This window comes from Pavona decussata, unplaced genomic scaffold (assembly GCF_977016875.1).
Source record: "Pavona decussata unplaced genomic scaffold, jaPavDecu1.1 SCAFFOLD_188, whole genome shotgun sequence".
Lineage (NCBI taxonomy): Eukaryota > Metazoa > Cnidaria > Anthozoa > Scleractinia > Agariciidae > Pavona > Pavona decussata.
Window position 1 is genome coordinate 167,684 of NW_028145597.1, and position 27,185 is coordinate 194,868.

At 40.2% G+C, this 27,185-nt stretch overlaps 3 protein-coding genes across 4 annotated transcripts in view; 1 reads left to right on the forward strand and 2 right to left on the reverse strand.

The window, feature by feature from the left end:
• Positions 1-1,151: 1,151 nt before the first annotated feature.
• LOC146462417 (uncharacterized) lies at positions 1,152-7,339 on the forward strand. The gene has a single exon (XM_085085671.1). The coding sequence runs from the start codon at positions 1,573-1,575 to the stop codon at positions 3,247-3,249; it is 1,677 nt and encodes a 558-aa protein (XP_084941797.1). The 5' UTR covers positions 1,152-1,572; the 3' UTR covers positions 3,250-7,339.
• A 278-nt stretch (positions 7,340-7,617) lies between these two features.
• LOC146462418 (kelch-like protein 20) lies at positions 7,618-13,220 on the reverse strand. Of its 2 annotated transcripts, XM_085085666.1 has the most exons (3): positions 11,220-13,220; positions 10,372-10,621; positions 7,618-9,189 (listed from the first exon to the last, which is right to left on the reverse strand). In XM_085085666.1, the coding sequence occupies exons 1-3, from the start codon at positions 12,682-12,684 to the stop codon at positions 9,162-9,164; spliced, it is 1,743 nt and encodes a 580-aa protein (XP_084941792.1). In that variant the 5' UTR covers positions 12,685-13,220; the 3' UTR covers positions 7,618-9,161. The 2 variants fall into 2 exon arrangements, with proteins under 2 accessions (XP_084941792.1, XP_084941791.1); XM_085085665.1 differs by lacking the exon at positions 7,618-9,189 and having other exon boundaries at positions 10,151-10,621.
• A 994-nt stretch (positions 13,221-14,214) lies between these two features.
• The window catches only part of LOC146462419 (L-fucose kinase-like), a 28,077-nt gene continuing 15,106 nt past the window's right edge, over positions 14,215-27,185 (reverse strand). Inside the window, exons 17-29 of the mRNA XM_085085644.1 lie at positions 26,024-26,172; positions 25,157-25,218; positions 24,086-24,170; positions 23,717-23,780; positions 22,864-22,961; positions 21,961-21,995; positions 20,880-20,980; positions 20,216-20,667; positions 19,220-19,319; positions 18,627-18,692; positions 17,774-17,830; positions 17,009-17,109; positions 14,215-15,589 (exon numbers count right to left, since the gene is read on the reverse strand). Of these exons, the coding sequence (XP_084941770.1) occupies positions 15,509-15,589; positions 17,009-17,109; positions 17,774-17,830; positions 18,627-18,692; positions 19,220-19,319; positions 20,216-20,667; positions 20,880-20,980; positions 21,961-21,995; positions 22,864-22,961; positions 23,717-23,780; positions 24,086-24,170; positions 25,157-25,218; positions 26,024-26,172 (1,451 nt within the window). The 3' untranslated portion in view covers positions 14,215-15,508. The remainder of the gene's footprint in view (positions 15,590-17,008; positions 17,110-17,773; positions 17,831-18,626; positions 18,693-19,219; positions 19,320-20,215; positions 20,668-20,879; positions 20,981-21,960; positions 21,996-22,863; positions 22,962-23,716; positions 23,781-24,085; positions 24,171-25,156; positions 25,219-26,023; positions 26,173-27,185) is intronic.

Sequence of the window (27,185 nt, forward strand, 5' to 3'; positions counted from 1 at the left end):
CTACACTATGTACCACGGATACTCTAAGTGCTGCGATTGTGTATATGACCTTTGAAATGTAAGTTAAGCATCGCATTATTTGAACTGAGAGTGATCACGATAAACGGTTTTCCGTAAAATTTACCGAAATCATAAAAGGATTAAGAAACGTTTCTTACTTGATGGCAAAAATTATGAATTATTTTGGAATGAAAATTACTCTCTTGAATTCGTTTACGTGACTTTTCTGTCTTTTGTGGTTTTTGGATCAATTCGAAGGGATTCCACTCAGTTTAGTTCCACGGTTTGGACCTCTATATACCGTTTCTGTCCAAAACCTATAGCACATCACTTTTCGTCTCCTCTTTCAGTTATCAATTAGCGAAAGAAACCTAATACCAGACACATCCGGTTATAATGTCACGTAACGTAACGACAGCTTCGGTGTTGGATGTAACGTAACGACAGCTTCGGTAAATAGTAACGCGTTTCCGTGACTAATTTTATCATCAGTTCCACCCGAAAACATCCATCAAAAATAACAACCACGAGGAACAGAAATTCTTCTTTCTTGATTTATCCCTGGCTATCTCAGTAAGGCATCTTACCTCAGGAAGTTTTAGTTTGAAAATGTCTGGGACAATACGGTTAAAAGGACATGTAATTCTCCATCGCCTGGGATTGCTTCCACATAAAAGGAAGCTGTACAGTAGTTGTGAATTTGCGATTGTTCTGGAGTTCGTCGAGGAGGGGCTGTCCGGGAAAAACTGGCACGTGTCAAGGATTCAGGTTATAACAAGCTGCTTCAAAACGCGCCAGTTACGCCAAACCCATCCCCCCCCCCCCCCCCCCTCTTCCCCGAGAGCTTGCTCGCAGGCTAGTTATGCCGGCCACGGTTTCCCACATCCCCTTGTCATCATGACTGTCAATAGTATCTTAAAATCTCCAGTTTCCAGTTGCTGTGATCGACAGCAACCTTGACAATGTTATCGGTATCCCGAAATTATCCTGATCATCGTCAATTTGTAAAATGGGTCTAGGGAAAACATTTGTCATTTCCACTCACGAAGGATGACTAGGATCTTAGGGACCGAGAAGCCAGTTTGCAGTGAGGGCGACTGTACCCTCGCATCTATTATGAATAAAACATGAAAATAGAGGTGTTACCTTCGTGTGGCAGCTCCGATCTTGCTATAACCGGCGGCCATTTTGAATAATTTAGGCACGGTCATCTATCGGGAAGAATGGGACCAAGCTAGAATGAGGATACGCAAAGATTTCCGAAGGAAACACGGTCAGTTCGCAATAATTGACCACGCTTGAATTACCCAAAATGGCCAACGGACTGACTGACGGAACATCCTTTCCTACGCTGTCACTTTTGACCATCAATTTCGAGCAGGCGTTCCCCGCTACTAATACTCAGTCCCTCTCGAAAACGTTGTTCATTTTTATGGCGACTTTTATGGCATATTCAGATCAGCTTTCATTTTCTGCTTGTGTCAAATTTCCTGTTGATAAATTCTTCGTAGAGTTCGTAGTTCGTTCGTCGTTTTTTCCCAAAAGACAAAACCAGAGAAACGACCCTTTAACATGGCCGCTGCCTCGCGACTGTCAGCCACAATTGTAGCGGCAAATCTCGCCCGGGTTTTTACCGAAGAACTTTCGTGCCCGATCTGTCTGGAGGAACTTAGAGAACCAAAATGTCTTCCCAGCTGTGCTCACAACATATGCAAGGCCTGTCTGGACAATATGGCTCGATCAAATCCTGAAGTCATCCGTTGTCCAACGTGCAGGCGAGTTTCACAACTGCCCCTTGGTGGTGTTAGCGCGCTTCCTACGAACAATGTGCTTATGAAGTTTCTCGAAATTACCCCCGGCCGACAGCAACGTCTCGATGTTCAGAAATCACTGGATCAAAGCAAGCCTGTCGTGGAAGAAATGGATAAAAGGCTTACCATTCTAGATCGCGCTTTGGAAAGCTTAGAAGTGAATTGGAGTAAGTCTAAGGAAGAAATTCACTTCACAACTAACGTACTTATGGAACTGATCAGGAACCAGGAGAGTAAACTTTGTGCGGAAGTCGAAGACTTTTACAGCCAAAAACAGAAGGTGCTTCGGCATCAGCGACAAAACTTGTCTACTCTGATGGCGAATGCGTCATCTTGTATCCAAGCAGCCGAGGATGTTCTCGAAAAAGGAGACGTTCAAGAATTGACGGACATGACAGAGGTGCTTACCCAGCAATTACAAGAAGTTAGGCTGATGAATTTTGAAGATGCAAAAGAAATGAGATGCAGATGCGAGGAACAGCTAGAGTTCTTTCCTAACCATGAATTACAAATGAACCTCGAGAAACAATGTATCGGCGAACTTAAAAGTCAAATTACTGAGAGCCCGCCCTCAAATTTGGGATCTTCCATAGATGCCCCCAACATTGGCTTAATTGGGCAAGTCATCAAGAAGATTGGACACAAGGGAACGAGGAGTGGCAATTTCAAGAACCCCGGGGGTGTCACTTCAAATGACCAAGGAAACATTGCTGTTGCCGATTACTTTAACAACCGAGTTGAAGTCTTCAATGAAAGTGGAAAGTTTTTATTTAAATTTGGCAAGAAGGGAACTGCCGACGGACAGTTCCTTGGTCCAACTGGAATAGCCTACACCAGAGACAACAAAATTGTTGTCTTAGACAGCAAAAATTATAGAGTGCAGATCTTTGACAATACTGGACATTTTCTCATGAGCTTTGGCAGGAGGGGATCAAATGAGGGTGAATTTGGCTGGGCAGAGGGCATTTCTGTTGATGCCGCTGATAACATTATTGTGACTGACTCTGAAAATAACCGTGTCCAGATCTTTTCTCTTGATGGGACATTCTTGCGTCAATTTGGAGGGCGGGGTCCCGAGGGATTTGATAAGCCATTAGGCACTGTTTACCACAAAGGTGAATTTTACACATCCGATAGAGGAAACAACTGTGTCAAAGTCTTTAATCCTAGTGGAGTCTATGTTCGACAGTTTGGCAGAGTGGGAAATGCTACAGATGAATTCAGATGCCCCAGAGGAATAACTGCGGACAAGGCAAATGATCGCATTTTGGTTTGTGACAGTGAAAACCATTGTGTACATGTCTTTAAGCTGGATGGTGCATACATCGCGAAATTTGAAACCAAGAAAACTCCAGTTGGAATTGATCTTCTCAAAGGAAGGAAGGTGATTGTTTCTTCATATTATGGCCACTGTGTTCAAATCCTGTCTTACATATAAATAATTTAGACAAAGTCTTGGGCACTCTCCGTTTTCAATGAAAAACTATACCGTGACATCCTTTTAATCTGATTACCAAACAGTCTCAAAAAATCTGTTTGAGTTAACAGGTTGACCCATTAAAAGGGGTTTTCTTGTTTCCCTCCAATTTACACCAGACCATCCTTGGGAGACCCAGGGATTGGTTGGGGAAAAAAAAATCAGTGAAATTTTTTTACTCATTTTTGACTTTCCCTTGCCCCGACTATCTGCCACTGGGTCCCAAAAGATGTCACCAGACCGATGTCTCTCGTAAAAATAGACTATTGTAGTTTTGAGAACTTTCTGCAGGGAGCATGTTATACCACACTACGTTTGAAATCTTTGCTGCAGCTTTGCCACAATATGTGCAGAAAGTAGTAGAAAGTAGCACTGACTTCTTCTGCAGGGTATCTGACTGCACAGTGTTCGTACAGGTCCTGGAAATCCTGGAAAGTGCTCCAGGACTGGAAATTCCTTGAATATGGTAAGAGGTCCTGGAAATCTGTAAACTCAAGTGATAAGGTTTTCTTGAAATACATTGAAAAGCAGCCAGATAGGAAGAAACTTTCTGCGACCTAGAAAAGTCCTGGAAATTTGTTTCTGAAAAAGGGTACGAACCCTGACTGCAGCATGATTTCAAGGGTTGCATGGTGTGACATACTTCCAGCTACTTATCTCTCAATGCCACAGCAAAAGTTGCACAAAACAATGCCCAGTGCAAAATTGCCTTAAGTTACACAATTTTATGAAACATTATCCCTCATAATGACTGTTTGAGCACTTGTTTAAGGCAGCCGTAATGAAGACAGTGATCATTGCTGTGTGCACTCAAACTAATAAATTCAAAAATAGATTATTTAAGGGGGATAGTTTCTAAATAAACTGTGGTGCTGAATTGGCACGGAGTGGACTGAGTTGATATTAAAAGGTAATTTGGCCACCATAAGGAGATTTGAGAAATAGAATCTTTACATGATGGTCAAATTACCTTCTCAACTCACTGGATAAAACCAAATATCTTTTAATATTAATTTTAAAAAAAACATTACAATGTCATACATCACACCATTGCCCTTGGCAAAGTTTTTTGTAAGTTTTTGATAAATTTGTGACATCTGTTTGACACTTTTCTGATGGTTTCCTTTACTGCACCTTTCAATAACATGCAGACTCCGAAGTTCAAGATTTAACTACATGTAACCATTGTGTTTTCCACTGTCATCAATCTGCTAAGCGGACCTCTTAGAAAACTAAGATGTTTGGCTCAGTGGGTTCAAAAAGTCACATTCCAACGCTGTGATTGGCAGATTTCGATACACTTTGTTGGTTTCTGTTTATATTTTTGTGGTCAGTCAATAATAAAGCGCTTCAGTTATACCAACACACTTCGCTTCACTGACTTCATTGTTAAGCGAAACAAAAGGTTTTGTTTCTCATTCAACAAAAGATCTCCAAAAGATGCCGCTAAGAAAACTGAGTTTTTTGCACAAGTTATTTCTCGAAAACAAAGAGCAAACCAGCGAAAAAATACAGGGCAATGTTTGTTGACTAAAATGAAGCCCACATGCAAAAATTGAGACAAATCCGAAAAAAGAAAACGGTCCAACATTCGACATAAGGGAGTTATGCATCCAGCCCTTCAATTTTGATTGATGGCAGTAAAACAATATTCGTTAGATGGGTTAAAGTTCAGAGTTTGCATGTTTTTGAAAGGCACAGTATTTAAGTGGTCAGTCAACACAAGAGCTGTGTGAGGTTGGAGTTAATAGATTTAGCATCACATGTACAGGAAATGACTGACCATGATTCTTTTTCCTGCATTTGCCATTTGCTGCTTCACATTTCTACCATACTCTGATACATGTAGTTTCGTGTTAGCTACAAACCTGTAAATTATCTTACTCAATTTTCATAACCATTAGTTCTCTTGAGGAACATGTAAAATTGATGTGAATCTGATATTTGTCCCTTTCCATAAATGTGATGCTAATTTCTATTTTCAAGTTCCAAGTTCCATGGCTCTTGGATTTGAAGCCATCAAAGAGTCATCAAAAAGTGGTCACAAACTAAAACTTTGTCAAGTGTAAACAGGACGGTACTTAGTATTATAAACTTAACGCTCCAATGAAGTTCCAGTACTCTCCTCGTTGTTTTCCCCATTTCTTATGGAACTAGTTGGGAAGAATTTGTTGTAACATCAATTTATTGAGAACATTTTTGGTGATCATTTTGTTTCCTCTCGTGACCTGTATGACAGATTAAACACTGATATTGTTGGGAGAATTTAAATGTTGGTCACTGTGGAGGGCTTGAAGGGTTAGATGTTGTTAAAGTTCTGATTAGTTGTGTTATTGCTGGGGGGGGGGGAGGGGGGTTAAAATGGGATGACTTGTTTTACACATTTGCTAAATAGATTCATAGCATATGAAATCCAATTAGAATGTATTTATTAAATTTAACAGCAGATTACTCAAACATTTTGATAAATTACATGCAAGATAGAGTGCTCAATTAGCTACATACATGTATATTTTTGAGTGCTGCTGCTAGTAAGACTACATCTACATGTAGGTTGATTTTATATATAGCCTTTATCAATAATTTTATTTGAAAATCATGCTATTATTAAGGGTTTTGTTAGATCCACAAAATGAGCTTGTATTGATATCATTATTTAATATAGTAGCTGTGATATTTTTTGAAACTACATAGGGGAACTTAAGCATAAGCGACGGCAATGCCAACCAAAACATCACTTGAAAAATATAAATTATTATAGTGCAACTTTTCAATAAATTATTCCAAATATTCATTCAACTGGTAGAATGTGGCTCAACTACCCGGGAACTAGATTGGTAAAAACGGCATTCAAGTTAAGAAAGAGAATGGAAACTTTACCATTATGTGCTCACTTTCTCTGCAAAACTTTGAATTTGGTCATTTCATGTTGTGACTTGTTTTGCAGAGGGTGGCCCAGAAATTAGCTTGCATACACAGATGCTAAAGCAACAGCCAGAAATATATCTGCGTTCGCAGGCTACAGCTGTACCAAGAAATGTGACGTGGTGAAAAATGCATATTCAAAGCGACACTTGATTGTTTTTGTTTTGTTTTTTAAGTGTTTTGTATGATTGCCATCACCATCATTACTTGAGTTCCCTATTAGGGGTATTGTCAGATCCGTAATATTTAATAATATTATTATAGTAGCTGAAAAGGAAAGGTTGGATTAGCTATTCCAAATCAAAGTTACTTTTCAATCCAGATTTGCTGCTTTTTGACAATTATTTCAAATATATTGCTAGATAGATTGATAACTATATCAAAATACAACAATATTGAATGGCTTGCTGCAAGAAGGGCATCAATAATTATCATATCTGGCTTTTGGCAAAGAAACAAAAGAAAACCTCACTCCAAACTTGCCAAGTTTTTTCAGAGTTTTATGCTTTAGCACTAGTACATAATTTTTCTGAGGCTAATTTGAATGCCAAAATATTGGAGTTTTCATAACTTCTTCATTAATGTACTGGCTGTTTGGTGTAGTTAAAATAATCCTGAGAAATTCAGTCCTTAATGAAATTAGCAAATGCAAAATTATATGGATCCAAGTTTAGCACACAAAATTTGCAGTGCATCCTAACACTGGGCTCGCTTGGAGGTTTTGTTTTTTTTATTCTTGGCCAAGAACTTAAAAATTATTATTAATAATTGCATGCACTTTTGCAACAAGCCCTTCAATTAACATAATTTATTAGCTGCTGCAAGCAAGACTAGATTGATTTGAATAGGTAGCCTATTTTTTCATCCATATTTAATTAAAGCCGTTATTTGGGTATTGTTAGATTTATAGCAGTAATATAAAATTGAATAGGTAAAGAACTGTTATTTAATGAAGAAGCTGAATTGTTTTTATGAATTACATTGAAAAGAGGCACGATTAGCTGTTTTTTAATCAAAGTTGCTTTTTAATTTAGCTTTGTTTTGTTTATATAATTATGTACATACTTTTCTATTCATTGACTAATTAAAAATAGCTTGTTACATACAATAAAACAATTACCTACGATCATTTAAAATTAATTTTTTTCATTCTCACTTGCCCAAACCCACCTAGCCATTCAGGGCATAATATTTCCATTTGCTTTTCATTTTTCCCACATTTGCTTGGTCTAATTATCTGCCCTTGGGTTTCCAAAGATTCCCAATAATGGAAATGAACTTGGGCTAACTCTGGAAACCATCATGCTTGTCTCTCTTAATTATTAACAGAGACAAGCATGATGGTTTCCAGAGTTAGCCCAAGTTCATTTCCATTTTCTTACAAAAGTAAAGCAAACTGTTAACCCATTTTGTATAATTTAATCAGCAATGATTCTGTAAACATTACAGTCTACCATTATCCTGGGTCCCAGAGGTTTTTTCTTGCATGCTGAGAGAACTTGGGATCGGCTGATGGCTGATTGCCATCTGCAAAAGGACAATGCCATGAAACCGTGCAAGAAAAGCTTCTGGCATCCAGGATACCATTCGGTTTATCTCCAGAACCAGCAGGCGATCTCTTTATTTCTTTTGCCATTCTGACTTGAGTCAATAACTGTCTAACTGCACTGAACGTTTTTCCAAAAATCTGAGTATAATGATAAGATTTTGGCACAAACATCCTTAAACATTTAGCCATCAGAATGAAACTATGACTCACTAAACCTCAAGCTATTTGAGATAGTGGCTTTTTAGCATACACCAGTGAATTACAGGAAAATAAGCCATGTGTTTACAACATCAGCACTTGTATAATAGTTTTACATTATTAATACATTCTCATAATTTTCCCTTAACTAAATAATGTACTGGTCTTTCATTAAAAAAATCAGACTATTAATTCATGTTTTCGTATAATATCAATTTCTACTTAATAAATTAATGTGTAATGTCCATTATTAATCAATCATGGTTCAGTATTCTAACACTTTTGAGGATAAAGGAACACCACTAACCCACAAAATGTTTTTTAAAAATGTCTCAACAGATTATAAGGCAATCAAAATAACAATTATTATTAATTTTCACCCTCAAAACTTGATGGTACTCGATCAGTCAGCTGTAACAATTAAATTAAAATATTAATAATTTGACTATGATATTTTATTCGAAAAACACAAAAACTGCTGATGCCAAGGTTGGACCCATGAAAGAAAAAATCAAGCCAGGGTAACCATTAAGTAATATATAACTCGGGGCTCAAATAAACACTTACCTGATAAAAATAACTATGCAACATAATTATCATACTCGGGCAAAATCCTTCAAATTCAAGCCTTTCGGCAAAATGCAAACATGGATCCACATTAAGCACACAAAACCCACAGTGCATGCCAAAAATGGGCACGTTTGGAGAATTTTTGCAACTTTTTAGACAAAAAAAGTGATCTACACCCCTCACCTGGCTTGAAGGAAACCCTTCAATTATTGAAAAAAAATGTTGGCACAAACCTTCCTCTTCCATCCCCAAGCCCCTTCAAAACAACAAAAAAAACAAGGAATTACAACTACCTTACGTTGAAACGCCTATTATAGTACAGAAAATAGGTCTCGCCAATTAGTTGCAACTCATTAATATTTTTGTTTTTTGTTAATTTTACTCGGGATTTCTTTACCTCCCCTTAATTCTATTTGTTCTGTCTTTGATTGTGATAACTGTAATAATAAGTTAATTTTATCCTTTAATAGTTGTTAGTCTGGCCTGCCTAGATTAGCTCTCGTGGTACCTGCGGGCCACTCTCTGGAACTTGGTAAACTTGGTACTACCCTGAATTAGGGTAAGTGCACTGTAGGGTTGCCTTTTGTCTTTTCTGTGAGTGTCTTGTGCCACAATAATATTACTGTACAACCTAGCACAAGACACTTGAGCAAGAGAGTCTGCAAACAACTGCACAGCACACTTATGGCTCCAGTCATACATGAATGTTGGTTATATCATAGCCAAAAACTTTAAAGCGGAGTCCTAGGTTCATGTTCCACCAGGGAAAAGAAATTACAACAGACTTGGGTTCTTTTACAAATAATTCTTCAGCCAAGTGGCTGTGCCCACAGCTATATATATGATACCAGGATGTCTGGCCAAAAGCTTTTAGTAGGCATTAACAACCAACTCCCAGAGTATAACAAAATCAAACTGCCTTTGTGTGGGTTTAATTCTGATGATTTTAACCCAGCCCCTCTGATCCCTTGATAGCCAAATACACTCCCTTCCAGGCCCTCATAGGGACCAAGCAGTCTTGATGATACCCATTTTACTGGGAAGGAATGGCGACAGAAGGGTGCATTTTGGAATGAAGGGGTGAGAGGTCTTTGAGTGACAGGACATGCAATGTTGGGAGCAGGATTCCCACTAGGTGGTGGGAAGGGAAGAAATTTGTTACATTTGCATAATAGGGGTATAGAATGGTCCTTCAAAAATAATGGGTCTCGGCAAATTTTAGGCGGGTCTCGAAATCTCGGCGTCTCAAACTGGAGTCTCGGAATCTCGAGCTCGAAAAAATAAAGCTGGTCTCGGAATCTCGCATTTTGAAATTTGAATCTCGGAGTCTCGCAAACCAAGCGAAAATTAAGTCTGAATAAACCGTCCTAAACTGACAACAAACAATAATCTTGAAAACTGAACGGCTCAACATGGCAATCGCTTCTGCAGCTTCTGTGAAACATGTTAGCTTGGATGAATTCTGCTCGTAAATTGCCGTACTATGCTTTTCGGCAGTGTTAGTAAAAAACATGTGATGCATCGCGACGTCTCGGGCTCGGATTTTAAACGAAGGTCTGGGCGTCTCGGCGGGTCTCGGATTTTACCATTCTATACCCCTCATAATGTACTTAATATGTAGTGTTCATGCCTTGAATTAGCTGGGTGACACCACATGACATATTTTACAAAATTATATGAGTTATAATGAGGTAGGATCGGGAACTGTCCTTGAGGGTGTAGGATCTATAGGAAGTTCAGAGCTAATTTACATCTCCCACCATTCCCCACCCCCCCCCCCTTCCTTTTCCTCAAAAAAAACATTTTCTCATATTTCCAGTGTAGCAAGAGCCATCCCATACCTAGTATTTTGCAAAGGAGGAACTGTCAACCATTTCCCAGCTCTTGTATCATAGCTCTCGACTGAATTTAAATTTCTTACACCATTAAACCCCCCAGCTATGTAAAGGGAGTTCCCCATGACACTGGCACCAGCACTGCTTCTAGAAGATGGCATTGGCCGAATGCCATACCACCTTCCCTCACGTGGATCAAGTCTTTCAGCTGTATTTAACCATGATGAGTTGTAGCCTCCAAGAGCATAAATTGAACCTACAAAATAAAATCAATTTTATCCTCAATAATTATATTGAACAAGGCTCCACAGGAGCCACAGGCAGCCCACACAAGTGGAACTTAACCCTGGTACTCTCCCCTGCAGATCATATACATGTAATTATAGAAAGCTCTTCAATGCAGGTATGTTATTCTCATTGGTATGTTGCTGGTATAGACAGAGGGGCTGAGAGTCTGTATAAGGAAACAACAAGATACATACAGAGACTAAGCCAGTCCAATGGGTGACCTTCAGACTTGTTGTCCAATGTGTTAATATTTACCAGCAATCTCATACCTCATGATTATTGTATTTAACTTATTTCTTAGTGAAAATCAATAAACTACCTTTTAAAAATTGTTAAACAGATATTAATAGCAATTACAATGAATTATAACAATTTTATTATGAGCAATTTTGTGGATAAATTATGTCAACTTATAGGATGCACGCCACCACATGACAGCGTGAGGATAGCAGGAGAGGCCATGACTACATCAGGAAGCTACAATAACTGAGGTTTAAAGGACCGTTTTGTTGTTTGTTGTTGTTGTTGTTTTACCACTCAGATTAATATAACCATTATAACCTTACCATCTTTCTGAACTACCCCCAAGTATGCTCGTGGCTGTGACAAAGGTGATACAGCAAACCAAAGTCCTCTCTGAACATCCAAGCATTCAACTGACATCAGGCAATCATCTGAACTCCCAAATTCCCCACCAAATCCACCAATGGCATACACAGAGCCTGCCACTTGTACAGCACCAAGATAGCTCCTCCTTGCATTCATTGGTGTAATTAATGTCCAGATGTCCATCAAAGGATCATACATCTCTACAGATGACAGATAGCCCGCTGCTCTACTATAACCTCCAATTACAATAGGTTGGTTATCCAAGACAGTTGAACCGGCACCCATCCGTTCCACATGCAAAGGTGACAGCTGACACCATTGATTTCCTGGCCACTCGTAGCGCTCTACACAGTTTAACACCTCACAAGAAGAACGTCCACCAGCTACATAAGCATGATGTCCAGTTGATGCCACCGTCATGAAAGTGCGTCCATTGTTCATGTGGGCTAACGAAACAGGGACCTCTAACCTTCCTGGGATATGCCATCTCCAACTGTTGCTATCTGAACCGAGGCATTGACAGCTGCTTAGTGTCACACCATCAGACTCCCCTCCTAGGGCCAGCATGATTTCACGTCCAGTTCGGTGTAAACGCAAAGGAATTCCATTGAATTCATTGAAATCTCGCGTATTTGAAGATTGTATGGAGTCTAGGGTTTCTAGGATCATTCGCTGACATTCATAATTGGATTGCACGATTGGATCCTTCAGGACTCTATTGCTCAGAAATTCAGGAGTAATTTTTATCAGACACGACCTCTTGATAAGAGAAGGGGCGTAGTTTTGGCGTGCTAAAGGGTGGAAGTTGAGCCACGTCAAAACACCGTTCAAAATTTCTTCTTCGCTTGATGCGTTAAGAAACTTGCAATCCAACAAGGACTTTAAGGAATCGTAGGGCTGAAACAAGTATTCTTCTCGATTAAGCACATCCCCAAAGTGGTCAACAACGAATTGATGAGCTACGCGGAAAAGTTCGTAGCACGAGAGAGACTCTGCCAGCGAGCGGATTCCCAAACAATTGGATACGTCCAAAGTTTTACGTAGAAAAACACAGCAAGCTTTGTTTACTTCATCAAACTGCAGGAGAGCAGAGGCATAGAGTAAGCATTGCACGTTAAATTCATTAATTTCCACGAATCCACGATAAGCGTACTGCACTAGTAACTCGACGGCAACTCCATCAATTTCATACAGCGCGACGCGATCTTGACAGCTTTCCGCGAGTTTTCCGAGAAACATTGCTCTGAAATATGGACTGGCCGCCGCTAAAATCACCCGATGAGCTGGTATCTCCTTGTCTCCCACGCATATCAGAAGGTCACAAAGTAACCCGTTGTCACGGAATTCGGCTAAACGCTCGAAGGCGTCGCTTGAATGGCCGCCGCTGTGATAAACGAAGGGCTTCGAAGCGACTCGCTCCATGATTGTTAAAAATCACCGAGATTTTCAATATTCCAGTATAACTGAATTTATAGCTAGCATCTCTATAAATGTGACACTGTTTGAATTGTTCAATGTAAACAATAGTTTGCAAACCGGCAGTAAACCGGCCTAGGCAGATTTCGGCCGGTTTCGGGTTTGCCTTTACATGAAATCTCGTTGAAAACAATAAAATGATAAATGCATTTAGCAATATTATAAAATATACAAACGCTGGCGCTGGCCTTCTAAATGCGGGCCAATTGCCAAGCTATGCCAAAATTTATAAACCCAAACAGAAAATCATGGTGATTCCCTCGCTCCCTGGGCTCTTGAGATCGATTTCAAGCTTGCTGATTGGCTGGAATTTACCGCGCGTTTGCGTGCATATGAATACACCAATCAAAATCGTTTAAACTTATAAACAAATTGTCAAGTGAGCAAAGTTCACAAATACAGTATTCCGATACGCAGCTGCAATGAAGCATCATCTTATTTTCAAAATACTGGGCGGGCGAAAGAATCGTTGGGAAAAATGAAGCCACGCGATTACCGGCTGAATAGCTTCCGTTTGAAGTTACAAGTACGGGCCTTGTTTCCATGATCCAGCCATTAAACACGTCTCAGTTGAATGCAAAAACATAGCACGTTTTCATAAAACAATCAATTAAAGCAAGCGTGTCACTTGCTTTAATTGATTGCCACGTTTTCATACTCCCTCCAAAGATCAAGGTCCAAAGTCTATCATTGGTGCGCAAGTGTAAAAATATTATTCAGCTATTTTTCACTATATTTTATGTTATTTGACAGATCGCAAATAAAATCACACTATAATTTGTAACTCACCAATTCAAGGACTTTTACAATTTATACACGCCGGGCAAAATCAGCCTTGCTCTTTTTTAGATTATTTGTTCTACAGTATTTTTGCTGATTAGATCCTTCACTACAGGATCCGGTACTTTTATTTTGTCACGCAGCCGTTTTTAGTGTCGTCACGCAATGCTCCTCCCCAATAATTACTGTTTTTTACTGAAACGAGGAGCTGGTTGTAGCCGTGAACCATAAATGTTCGCCAGTGTTTGAGGGAGCCCAAAATTTATTGCTGGGACACTCGTCCCCCTTAGACAATTAAATTCAGTTCCACCCCTCTTCGTCGATCTTTTGTTCCCCCATGATGCGAATGGGGTTTCAATACAAATCGCGTGCACCTTATCTTTGCGTTGTTTTCACTGTGACTTAAAGCAGTGTATGGAAGCCAGAGACTGAAAATTGAGTGGCTCAGGAAGTTGTTAGCCGAGATTAGGCTGCTAGCATGCTGAATAGCCTTCAGATCCTCTTTCTTAGTAATAGTCAAGAGGGCGGGCTTATCACGCTAGCTGGTTCACTTGCTCGACCCTTCCTTGCTCCTTCGCTTTCTTGGCTAACACTCGATCTGAGGAACGCTTCACAAGGACTCTGGCTCAGAGCTAGGAAGATCAGGAAACCCGGATCTAAGCACTTCGGTACATAAATGGTAAAGAGACTATAGAGTTCAGAACTTTAAAAGATATTTATTTTAATTTTGTAATATTAACTAGGACTACATTCCATAGTTTGTACCCACGGGGTCTAGCTAAGCTTAGTAAGCATTCTATGTGCAATAACAATTTTACTTCTTGCAAAATTGAAAATAAGTAGGTCGATATTGGCATCAACATAACGGAATAAAGAAACCATCAGTTTTTTTTCTTACCTCGTTATGTAACTGTTAATAGGGAACGTAAGTAACGACGACGGCGACGGCAAGGAGAACGCCACAAAACAACAGGTTTAATCAGAGCAAAAACAATCGCTCCGCACGTGCGTTTTACTGTTTTCAATGGTACATTTCTTTGCCGCCCTTTGCAACCAAAAGATATGAAATTACCAAATTCAAGGTTTTGTGGAGAACGTGAGCGCACGACGGTGAACTTTTTATTCTCCTTCCTGAAGCCGGTGACACACTAGGCGATTTTATACGCCAATCGCTGCGATCGGTAAAAATCGCGAATTGTGCCCGGTGCAGCGTTGGTTAACTAATAAAACCTTTCAACGAAATTAAACTGATTTAACAAAAAAAATCTAGGCTAGCTACCTTTTTTTTCGTCCGACGGATACCCTATGTTAACACGATTATCGCTCGCCATCAAATAGGGACGGTGCCTACTTTTGTTACTGCGCATACGTTCTGCGCATCTTAAGATACCCGGGTTTCCTATAGGTAGTGCCTTGGTATCCGTAAAGAAAATTGGGGGTAGCCATGCATTTTTCAGAGATAATTAATCTTCAATTTAGAAAAAACTGCCATGGGTTCTAATAGCCCTTGCTCAGATCTGCTTCTCCTGCATAGTTATAAACTGCGCAAAAATACCTCTGTATTAGTAGACACCGACCTTAAGGAAGGGGTTCACTACCAGAAAAGTTCTTACGTCTAAAATTTCAATGGTTTATCAAATTTCGTCCATTTTCCAATTACTGTTATTCAGTTTTTCAAATTACAACAAGTTGTATTGAATTTGTTGAAGTTTCACTTCAGTGATAGAGAACGCTAAAAATGTAGGTTTAAAGCTGCTTAGCTGCTTTATTCAAGTCTCTGTTTGCTTAAATAAGCTTACAAGAGAATTCGCTCTGACGAAGGGCTAACGCTCGAAACGTCAGCCCTCGAATCTCTTTACGGTGGCCAAATATTCGTTTCCACTCCCCCACCGAGCCAGCACCACAGTTTCTTTAGCAACTAACTCCCTTATCTATTAGAAGAGAATGCCCTCAGTTCTTGCCCCTCTTCAATTCACTCCAGTTCCATGGTTCACTGCGAGGGCGCCTCTATCTTTACAGTCAGTCCGTCCCAGTCCACGCTCACATCATAGAAAGCGAACTCATTCGAAGGCTGAAAAGTATCAATCATACAAAATTGAAGTGAATAAACGTGACGCAAACGGTGAAAAATTCAAGAAAAGTGGAGAAAAAATGGTGGTCGCCTTCAGCCTCTGAATTTTCCTCCGGATTTGTCTTGTTTTGCTTTAAATTCCAATCGAACTGGAACCCGGCAGAGGAAAAAAGGTCCGCGTCAGCCGCTAAAGTTAATGTTTCCCTCGTTCGACCATGACGATTTAGTACTACTCTATACTAGCAAGTTCATTGCTTTTTTTTTTTTTTAATTAGTATCCTAGAATTGTATTATACTTAATATTTATTTGGTATTTACTATGTCTCCAATTAGCAGGTATGCTAAAGTACTTTGACTCAAATGTGTTGCTGTTGCAGAACTCGTCATCAATCGATTTTGAAACAAAAAGTTGATGAGCAAAAACGATCAAAGATGGAATAGATAACTTGAATAAAAAAATAAGTTGTATATTTTAACTGCACCGGATCCAAACGGTCTCCCAGACATAAATTCCTGCAAGTGTGCACCAAAGAGAAGTAGAGAGGCTAGAGGAATGCCTCAGATTGCCAGAAAGGAAGACGGGAATGCCCGACGAGGCACTGGGAAAACAGAGGTCGCAAAAGCATATTTTCCTGGGGAATGAGATGGATCCCCTAACAATAACGCGAGGAGAGGAAATCCTATTGATCTCAGACGTCCGTAGAAAAGTTTTCTTTTTTTTTTTTCAGCCTGTTTCAAACACCGTTGGATTTAGCCGTCGATTAAAAAACAGCGATCATGTGATGACTATTTTCTTGACGAGCTTGCGATCAATGCATTTTAAATTACCGTCGCCTCTCATATACTCAAAAGAAGAAAAAGAACACTAAAACTCTTAATCTGCTGTGATTAGAACTGGGAAAACTGGAAGTCCAGGAAGTGTCAACTGAGGCCATTTTAAGGCAACTGCAAGTCGAAATTCGTTTTGAAAGTTTCAACGTTACGTTTCTTTCGGCCATCATAATATAAAATTAGCATCCTGACCACTTTTTTCTAATCCGAGGCTGAAACCAACATTGCATGAAACGAGCTGAAAAAAATGTCATCTGGACAGCCGTCTGGGGTCAATAGTACCGGAGAGGGGAAGAGGGAGGAAGTCTGGGGAAGGGTACGGAAAGAGGGAAAAGAGGGAGAATCTTCCCCTCTCCCTAACTAAACTTTTAGCGCCCCCTCCCCTCCCAACCCATTCCCCCCCCCCCCCCCCCCGAAAAGCTACAACAACATTAGGCAGCAAGTGATGCCTGCACTGGCGAGAGACGCCTGTAACGCAAGACGAAGTGACATTGGTATTGCAACTGCGTTTCGCCTTGAACATAGATAAAGAAAAGGAAGAAGTCGTCAAAACAAGCGTTACGATTAATGTGGACAACGAAACATAACCTGCATTTCCTTGATCACAGCTTTGACCTCATCCACCATATTGGGCTCCTTGGTGAGGACAAATATGAAGCCACCTCCACCCGCGCCGGCCATAGCTTGACCTGAAAGCAAGCGATACCTCAACCTTTGTTGCAAGCGTTTTACGTTACCCAACCCTAACGGATACATGAGCCCATCAGGAGCCGAAACAACAAATAGTCACTAGGTTAACGTCCCCAGAACTTGAAGCTAAAACATACATTCGATGTTTGTTATGAGCGACCAGATCAGTCTTAGTTTTAGAAACCACAAGTCAAAACAAAATTTTTCAAAATCATTGCAGAGAGATAAAAAAAAAACGTAATTAGCCCATTGAACACCAACTACCAAGGAAAGAATTCGTAACTGGAGGAAGAACCATTATAGAATAGTTTTTAAATATCCCCCTTCCTTGTTGGATTCAGTGTTTGAGAACTTTAGTGAATTAGGTAAAATGTTCAGTTTGTGAATAAGTGCGCTAAAAGAAACGACATTTCCCACGCTTGCAATTAGTTTCATGTTTTCCCAAGCGGGCCACTGTTAACTATTTTCCCGCGCATCTTCAGACCGCATGTTTTACCGCGCGTACTATCGCAACCATGTTTTCCCGCGCTTGCTTCCTGCGCTTGACAATAAGTTTTCTCTTCGTGTTCCGTCTGGTTGGTCTCGCTCGTCTCTGACGATAACGGAGGCTGGGGCAATTATGGCTTAATAAACACTGATAACCAGCCAGACAATTCAACCTACCAAAGCTCAATGGCTTCAGTGCTTCCATCAAGTCCTTTATTGCCTTCGGTTCAGAACCTATTAAGACCGGAGATACGGAATTTACAGGCAATATTCACTGGGTTTTCTCCATTCAAAGAGGATGATTATCCGGGAATCGGTTCAGGGTAACCCTACTACATCTCCAGTTCCCCTGAGGTGGCTTGAAGTATAAATCTGCCTCAACAAAAATTATATATATGTATATGTATGAATTCAACGGGTAAACAAAAAGTTCTAAAAGATGAACGACACAGGCCAGTGTCATTTTGTCAAAAGTCCTTAATCAGTGTGGACATCGTTATTGGGATAAGCAACTGTTAATTTGAGTGTAAAACATTACTATAATGAATCAATGTCAGTTCAAGGGCAATTCAAGTAGTCTGCAAGAATAGATAATGCTTAGACGCTGTGGTTGCGTATTTCTGAATCTAAAAATGCTTTGCACATTCATTTCTTCTCTGTGGAGTAACTAAAAGCCATTTCCATTTGAAGCTATCTTAGTTCCCGAAAGGTTTATCCCAAATCACCAGAATTTTGTCGGATACCAACTATATTCCGGTAATCGTTAGAATTGCATGTGTTATTGACAAAGACATCCTTTAAAGAAACAAGCTTTGCACTTTCTCACTTCTTGTAACCGATACATTGAATATGAAGAAAATATCATCTGCGAAAATTTTACCGGTCAATTTAGCGCGATTTGCACCAATACGTATGTGCGGAGGAAGCGTGTGGAGATGGCAGATTATTCTACCAAAAAAGTTCTGGTATTAAATTTGTCGACAGAGGTAAAAAAAAAAAAAAAACAACGCTTGTTGTCTGGCACACTCACCTGGAGCCATAAGGCTTTTCTGATGTCGATAACAAGTCCAGCATGCACCAAACTTCTCGATGTTTCCTGGAAAGAAAGGCAACAAGAACACCTGCATGAAAATGAGAACTAATTGAACCACCACGAAGACTTACAATCGACATGTTTTTGCTTTTTAGTGTGCCGATTGCGCAGAAACTATTAACTCTTAAAACAAGGCATGTTGACCACATCAGACATGTTATATTCCCCAAGGCACTTGTTATTTGTTTAATATTTGATTGTTGTTTTCGTTTTTTGAATACTGCCATTGACTGGTATCGAGCGCGAAACGCGAGACACGAGCGCGGAGCGTGAGAACCGCGCTCGTGTCTCGCGCTTCCCGCTTGCCAACGACTGTTATGCAGGCTATGACAAATGTGACACTAGCGTGACTTACCTACTGCAGTACTGTTACGTTGTGTGACTTGTTCTCAGTTCATCATATACAATAGAGGAAATTCACATAGAAGGCCAATAAGGAGCTGCATGTTATTCCCGGATGAAATTGGAATTTGGAGATGTCGGGTTTAGTCAGAAAGAAGAAAAAGAAATAACCTTAAGTGGCAACACACCTTCTCGTAGCGCTTTCGCCGCTTCCTCTGCATTGTTTATCAAGTTTCGTGCGTTGTTAGTAATCTGCGGGAACCTTGCATACCAGTTTCTCACCACATTCTGTCCACAAAACGCAATAGACAACAACGAATTATCAGCCAATTAAAATCAGAGAGAAAAGAGAGAAAACATTAACTGTGTACCCTTCGCCTGGCTATAGAGGCAGATTCTTTTTAACCAGTGCTCAGTTGTTCAAAGAGCGTATAACGTTATCCAGTGGATAAATCGATAATATGTACTCCAGCTAATACATTTTTACTGATCCGCTGGATAAAGTTATACACTCCATGAACAAATGGAGCCTGGATGCTACATCTTGCGATTTTAGCCTAAGTTTATTATACATACCGTTCAAAAAGGTACAGGTACTTGTGACTCCCCCCCCCCCCCCCCCCTCCCTCCCCTGAAGGGGATAGGGCTTGAAATTTTTGGTGGGGGTGTGCGGCTAGTTCTCCAAACCCTGACCCTATTTCAGACAAACATATGTAATTTTCCGGTACGGTCCTTTTTCAGACCTGGTTTCTAGAATTCATAGCCGTTTTCTGATTTTCAGACTAAAATCGTTCAAATCTATACCCTATTTTAGACCAAAACGGATAAAAATATTGGGCAACATTATTAAAATACTAGCACTCCATTGTTGATCCTGATCCACACGAAGATCCAGCGAAAATTGCTCCTGTTTGTACCAGTGGTCCTTGCTAAGTTTATAAGGTCATTGAATACAAATGCGGTCATCTTCAAACTTGAAACGAGCTTGTATGCTTTCCTTGAGCAGAAACGTCCCTTAACTACGATATCTAGAATCTTTTCTCTTAACGCGCTGCCAATAATTCAGAAACCAAATTTTCTCCGCTGCAGATTTTTTGACAACTGAATCTCAGAAAAAAATGAGTTTCGCTCTACTTATAAACTCGTCCCCAGACCGCGCACTGATAAATACACTGTCCGTTTACCTGCAATAAATTCTTAGCAAGTCTTGTCCTTCCTGAGTAGAAGCACACTAACCGCTTGATAAATTCGTCGACAGTCTCTTCACTCAGCTCCAGCTTTTCCGCTTCCACTTTTAACGGTAGAGAAGCCTGGGATCGAGAAATCTTGAAACCAGGTACCAGTCCCCCTACATTGTCCTGCCAGCCACCGCCGACGGTCAGCATCTGTTCAATTATCAACACAGCGTGAATAAGTGAATCCAAGCTCGCTGTGCGGCCCGTCACTCGTAGAAGCGCGGCCAATATAACTCCCGCCAAAATGCTACTCGTGCCCAGGCCACTACCTTGAGGAGCTGTTGACCATGTATGGAGCTCAAAGCCGGCCTGGTGCTTTCTCGACAGTTGGTCGGATAACGCTTCCTTTGAAGATAGAGTCACGATATCAAGAAAACAGAAGCAGGCTTTTAGCAGCGCTCCTGAGGAAAGAAGAGGTTTTTGCACAATGTCAGAGATTGAAGAGCTGTTACAACGTTTTATGATCCTCCACAAAAATACAAACTTCTCTGAATCATCCTTAAGAAAAAACGGGAGGGCTTCATGTACACGACCCAACGGCAATACTCTATGTAGTATCTATTAAGCTTCTTTCATTAGAGATCTGACCGAAGATAAAACAAGCTTATCATACCTGGAGCGTTTGGTTGGGTGTAGCTTTCTAAGTGTGTCAGCTCACCGCACACAACTCTAACACTGTGTTCTCCCGAGTGGATCACAAGCACAATCTCAAGCCTAAAGATGGAATGATTGATACAAGTACGTCAAAACCATTTAAAGTTAAAAAACGACACTTTAGGGCGAATTTAGTTTGATTCAGTTAAACATTGAAGGAAATAAAACAGTGAAGCTGCAACAGCTTGCAGTAAAATGTGAACTAAAGGCAATTTCTTTTGATAGTGTAATTGTACAGGTTTCGGAAATTAAAAAAGACAAACTCCTTATCACTGCTTGTTGACTTCAAGAACCACTGAGAATGTAACCCTGCCTGTGACCACCCTTAGTGCCAGTGTGTGGTCGGCTTGGTGTGTGATTCTCTGAAAGGCTTTTGAGTGAATGAGACCACAACTCCGTATAACAGCCAGAAGTTAAAGGGAATTGCCACGTGCTGGGAAACAAGTAGACGTAGACGTAGAAAAACTTAAAATTATCAGCATTGAAAAGGAGACGTCAGGCTAGGTGCGGGTGATGGAGGCCGGTGACAGGGTAGTACTGGCTTTTTGTGAAAGGTTTTCTGCGCAGACGCACTTTGAGTTTGTCAGACCGTGACGAGCTCATCCTTCTGAACAGAACGCCTGCTCAGATTAACCCTCCGTTCGCGCGACAACAATTTTTCAAAAAGATTGAGGAATCGATACAAAAAAATAACAAGTTATGTATCAAACACGAGGAGGAGTGTTTCATCCGAATTTTCAAACACTGAGAAGTGGGTTAATAAAACGAGGCGCAGCCGAGTGTTTTTTATTGTTTTTTTTTTGTTTTTTTTTACCAACTTCGAGATGTTTGGAAATAGGATGAAACACTCTTTCGAGTGTTCGATACAACTTCTTAAGCCATTTAATAATTCTTGGAAAAAATCGAAGCAAAAGTTCACCAAATTTTAAAATAAATAAGAAAACCTCCTTCATGGTAGTGATTTGCTCTGTTTTCTCTTCGTGAATTATTAATGAGTTTAAGAAATCACATAAGAAAAATAGAGGCGATTGGATACTCACTCTTCTATTTTCCGCACTTTGGCTTTTGTGACTTTCTACAAAAATAAGAAAAAGCCCGTCAGTACTTCGTCTCCTTCAGACATAGCGAGCACGCCTCTGTATTTCGTCATGCATACTTTCCTCCGAGAGTCTGCGACCTGTTATCAGACTTCAAATACAAGAAGAACACATCGATTGGAAGGAGAACAAGCGAGTGAAGAGAAAACCTAAAATCCTTGGAAGCAAGTAAGCTGAGCATTCTGCACATAAAATAGTCTTTTGGGCCAGAAATGGTTTTCGACAGTTTTCAGAAACGGAGACAAGGGCAAAGTTGTTCAAAGGACGATTAACTAACGCTAACCCAGGGTTAGCGTAAACTTGATTCTAGTTTAATTAACACTAAACGATGAACAGTTAAAAATTCAAAGGATTTTTGCCACTCACATTTGACTTACATTTTTCACCTAAAATCAGCCATTAAAACCATTTTCAGTGAGCCAGATGGAAACTACGGTTAAATTTCTGATCGTGAACTAGCGATACTCGGCTTTCGAACAATATACGGTGTAGTCAACTTAGTTCAGTTGGGAAGGCCGAATCACACATAAGCTTTCTAGTTTCCTTTCAGTCTCCCCGCCACTTTTTTCTTTGTAACTTAATTTAAATTACTCTATTGTGTCTTCTTTGTAATTTCTTTGTGTGGCAAAATAATAAAAAAAAAACCCTGGGTCAGGCTGGTAGAGGAAGTCCACTTTTTTACGTCATCCCACTGCGTTCAGTGTCGGGTCTCTCCAAGAAAGTCGATTTACAGCGTACTTCATTTGGTTGACATTACAAAAGGAGTCTTCGGCGACACGATTGCACCACAAACAATCACGTAACGTAAGTGAATTCAATTCAAAAGTTAAGGAATAAAATCATCACCTGTCCATTCAGTTTAACGGCGACATTAAGCACCGTCCCGCCTTGCTCGTAAGTAATCGGAGGCGTGTCACTCCACCCTCCAGAAAGATCTATTCGGGCTGAAAATGAACACGATATTCAGTATATTACAGTTCATAATGGAGACTGGTTATGACAACCGAGCGAACTCTTTGCTATGATTTTTGAGTTTTCACCATGGCTACTACTAGGTACGAGTATATCATCACCTCTCTGGAGATACATAATTATGTAAATAACACAAAAATACTTAGTACCTGACGTCTGTAACACATTATACGTGGGTTTCACTGAAATCCTGCAGTCCTGGTCCCAGTTGTTCAAAGGCCGGATAACTTTATCCAGTGGATAAGTCACTATCCGACAGTTTCAATCTGTGCAAAGATTTTAGTATTTCGTCGTGTACAAGCGAATATGCACACTCTAACCACAGTCTAGTTTAGGAGTGTACGAAAACCTTGGACAACGTTTAACGTGAAGTATATTTTAGACCCCGAATAGTGCCTTATCCAGCGGATAAAGTTATCTGGCCTTTGAACAACTGGGGCCTGGGATACTAATCTCATACAATCAAGCCATTGATATTTTCACGGCTGAGCAAATCAAAAATCTAGTAGCTTCGTATAACCGATCCATTTTGAGAAAAGAATAGCCCGTGCAAATCACACTGACTGTGCTAGGAATTCTTCCAACAAGTTAATTTCAGAAATCTTCGCTTTATCTTTAGTAATTTTCGGACATTCGGAAATAGTCGGGTCATTGTCACAAGCCCTGAGCCTCCATCTGTTTCAGAATAAGTTGAGAGGTACACAAAGATGTGTCAAGCGTTACAAACCTGGTGCCTCTGCAATCACCCAGTGTCCCTTGGGAGTTGGGTCGCACGGTTCAGAGTGGAAAAACTACAAGATATTGATAAAATGTAGTTTAAATTCAGAATAAGCTTCTCTTCGAAATCCGTGCTGCAAAGTCGTCCTATCTATGTGTTTCTGCTGTCTAACCGACATCAGACCCTTGAGCTACGGTTTGGTTTCGCCCAAATAATAACAAAGCGTCTTGAGATATGACCTAACCCTTGTTGAGACACTTGTAAAACCTTACAAACTTCAAAGTCGATTAGTTAACAAAGAGAGGTGTCTCAATTTATGCTGAAAACATCACTGATCACAACCGAGCAAAAGATTGCGTGACGGACGAGGTAACGCACCTTTGAAGCGGTGAGGACTGCCTGCTTTCTGAGAACCTGCTCTGCTCCTTCGTAATGTCTCGCCGCTCGGATCAGCAGGTCAGGCCTGTTGAACGGAAACAAAATAAAAGGAGACCATTTTATAAATAAGCTACACAACACCTGTCCACCTATCAGTATGATGAGCACACTGATTGCTGTTAAGGCTCACGTATATTTTGGCCGCTTTCAAATCTTGATAATTAGTTTTGCTGCCAAGGGAGCTCGCAACACATTTGTGCTTTCGTTCTCTGTGTTTGGGATCCACCCAAACGTCTCATATTCAACACGCAAAATTCAATATGTTGTCGAGTTTTCACCACGTTCAAAGGCGATGAAAGCGTTAAGCCTAGCAAGATACATGTCCCAGGGAATGCGAACCATACTCGTATTCCACCTCCGAATCTGCACGCCATAAAAAACATCATACTGTACTTTTTGCTGGAATAAGCGCCTCTCTTATAATAAAAGCCCCCACTCCCCCCCCCCCCCCCCCCCACCCTCCAATACAAAACCCTGGCAACGAGGTAAAAAATGAAGTTTATGGAAGGGAACGACTATTTAGAACATTTAGTTGATTGAGCCTTTTAAAATCCTTACTTTTCTCCAAACATTTCTCTTGGTACCTGTAAGGAGAATTTGTTTAAACAACATGACTTTTTATTTTTGGTGATCACTTCCTTTATTCCCACGACTTGTATGTATGATCAAAAAGCGATAATTAATGTAACGATAATTTTCATGTTCGTCACTATTGGTGCTTCAAGGGTTAAGACTGAAAATCCTTCAAACGATCTCGCGTTGTCATTGAAAAAAACTCCTGGAATCTGTTCGAGTCAACACGCTATTCCCAATCTGATTCCCGATAGTTATGGCACTTCCGTCGGACAAAATTGGCCATTTCCGGGTTGCTTTGAACCTCGTTATGAAAGCTTCATGCAAATTATCAGTGAAAATTAGTTTTCATTTATATGCAAACAAAACTAATTTATTATATGAAAAGCTTTGGGCGAAGCCTGGCTTTCATGATGAGGTTCAACTATCAGTCATTACCTGTCAAGCCATTTTGAACGCTCAGAAGCAAGAGCTTTTATCCCTGCAGCGATTTCTCCTTTCTAGATAGTTTTACGGAGAACAATACATATAATTAGAACGTTAATAAAAGTGTTTGCTCGTAAAACCAGAAATTGTTCGCTAGCTGTTCTAAAGGGCTAAATGTTCTATTATTGGTTTTCACGATTTCATACGCCAATCATCAAAGGCATTATGACTTAACAGCCTGTTATTTATTTGGTTTCTTTGTGGTCCAGTGAGCCACAGTGTTCTCAGTGGAAGATGGCGAAAGTAAGACAAAGTTGGAGTCTTGTCATGCTTTCATTCTTTGCGTTTGTGTTTAAGTTGTTTGCAAGTGAAACAGTCTCAAAACGAAGGGCAAGAAAAACAAACAACTTTCTATTTCCTGGCGGTTACGATTATTTACGACGTGTTTACGGAGTCTCACTAGCACTACCGTTTCTGCTGCCATTTAAAAACGAGACGTTCTACTATAAAAGGGCAAGCCCCTTCTTTCTTTGACGCCTTTGTTGGTCTGAAATGCAAATGTGGTCGCCGTTCAGTCGTGGCAAGTTGTCGACTCAAGCGTGCTCTTAAAAAATGTGCCTCAAAATGTCAAAACATCACTACAGCGATATAAGAGATCGGTTTCTAATTCGGTTAACAGGGTTTATTCCAAAAACAGAGCCAATTTTATTAGTAAGGGTCTTAGAGAAAGACGAATGTTGTTTGTCAGTTGACAACTGAAGGTGAGAATGGCCAGGCCAGGCCCCTTTTATACCGGAATTTCCTGTTTAAGTTTGCGCTTGCATAAGTCAGTATTTTTGCCAAGATATGAAGGGTGTTTAAGCAACGAAGTACACTTACATCAAGAAGTTCAAAGGCATGCATCCAGGATTCATTACGCGCCGGACCGCTTCTCAGCCCAGCCCTCTCTCCTGCCATCGCACCTAATACATCAGCAACACAAGCCAGGGTCCGCGCAGCCACGCCTGGGGAACTGGTGTTGGACGCAACTGGGGGAATGGGAAAAGGTCAATGAAGAGTTTAAGCCTCGACTTTGAGAATCAAACCATTCGGTAAGGATCCAAAGGTTGCTTAAGTGGAATTCAAGATCTACAGCGTGCGAACGAGAAGGGATGGCGGCAACGAAAAAAATTAAGGTTACCTTATACCTTCAGAGGTGTCTTCAGAGGTGTCTCGCTTCCAAGCAATGAAGCGCGTCCGGTTTAAACTGCAGATACCTACACCTCTATATCAAATTAAAGCTTAAAGAGCTGACTATCAAACTAAACTAAGAATTTTGAAATAAAATGAATTGCCGAATTTTTAGCGCTGTTTTCTCGAATCAATTTTTTTTTTCACTTAAAGGAGCCACTTCAAAGAGCTAAAACTCAAAGGGAAATTGTTTGTTTGCCTTCAAACATATAAACAACAAAAAAGTGTCTGTGAATTTTTTCTTTCGAAATATTTTTTCTTCGAGAGTGATTTTTGTACGATCACTCCGCATTTTTTTCATCCTATTTCGAAAATGTTCTATAACTTTTCATTGTGATTGAATATGGCAAAACGCAGACACGTGTTTTTAGCGCTTTGGGTCCGGAAACTGAGGATCAAATTAAATTAGCGAAAAACAAAATTCGCTTTGACTTGTAGCTTTAAAAAAGGTGATTCGGACGCTGGCATTTAGAGGTCGTGAAAAATTCGACAATTCACTTTATTTTAAAGTTCTTGGTATAGTTTGATAGCCAGCTCTATAAGCTTTAATTTGATATAGGGGTGTAGGTATCTACAGTTTAAACTGGACGCGCTACATCGCTTGGACGCGCGACACCTCTGAAGGTATAGGGTAACCTTAATTCAGTTTAACAGTGCTGTTAAAAAGTTCCAAAAAGACGTTCTCAAAATCCGTTTTTCGGCGGAGTTCAATCAACCACAGAACGTCACTCGGGTTTCGCGAATTCGTCACTCATTTTCGTCTTTTGCGACTAAGTTCAGCCGTCGAAAAGTCGACTTGTGAAAAGTTTAG

Excerpts from the sequence above, each read along its gene's own strand:
- LOC146462417 (XM_085085671.1), top strand. The coding sequence starts at position 1,573 with ATGGCCGCTGCCTCGCGACTGTCAGCCACAATTGTAGCGGCAAATCTC.
- LOC146462418 (XM_085085665.1), bottom strand. The coding sequence starts at position 12,684 with ATGGAGCGAGTCGCTTCGAAGCCCTTCGTTTATCACAGCGGCGGCCAT. Across the intron at positions 10,622-11,219 it reads GGGGGTAGTTCAGAAAGATG|GTTCAATTTATGCTCTTGGA; the intron begins GTAAGGTTATAA and ends TTTATTTTGTAG.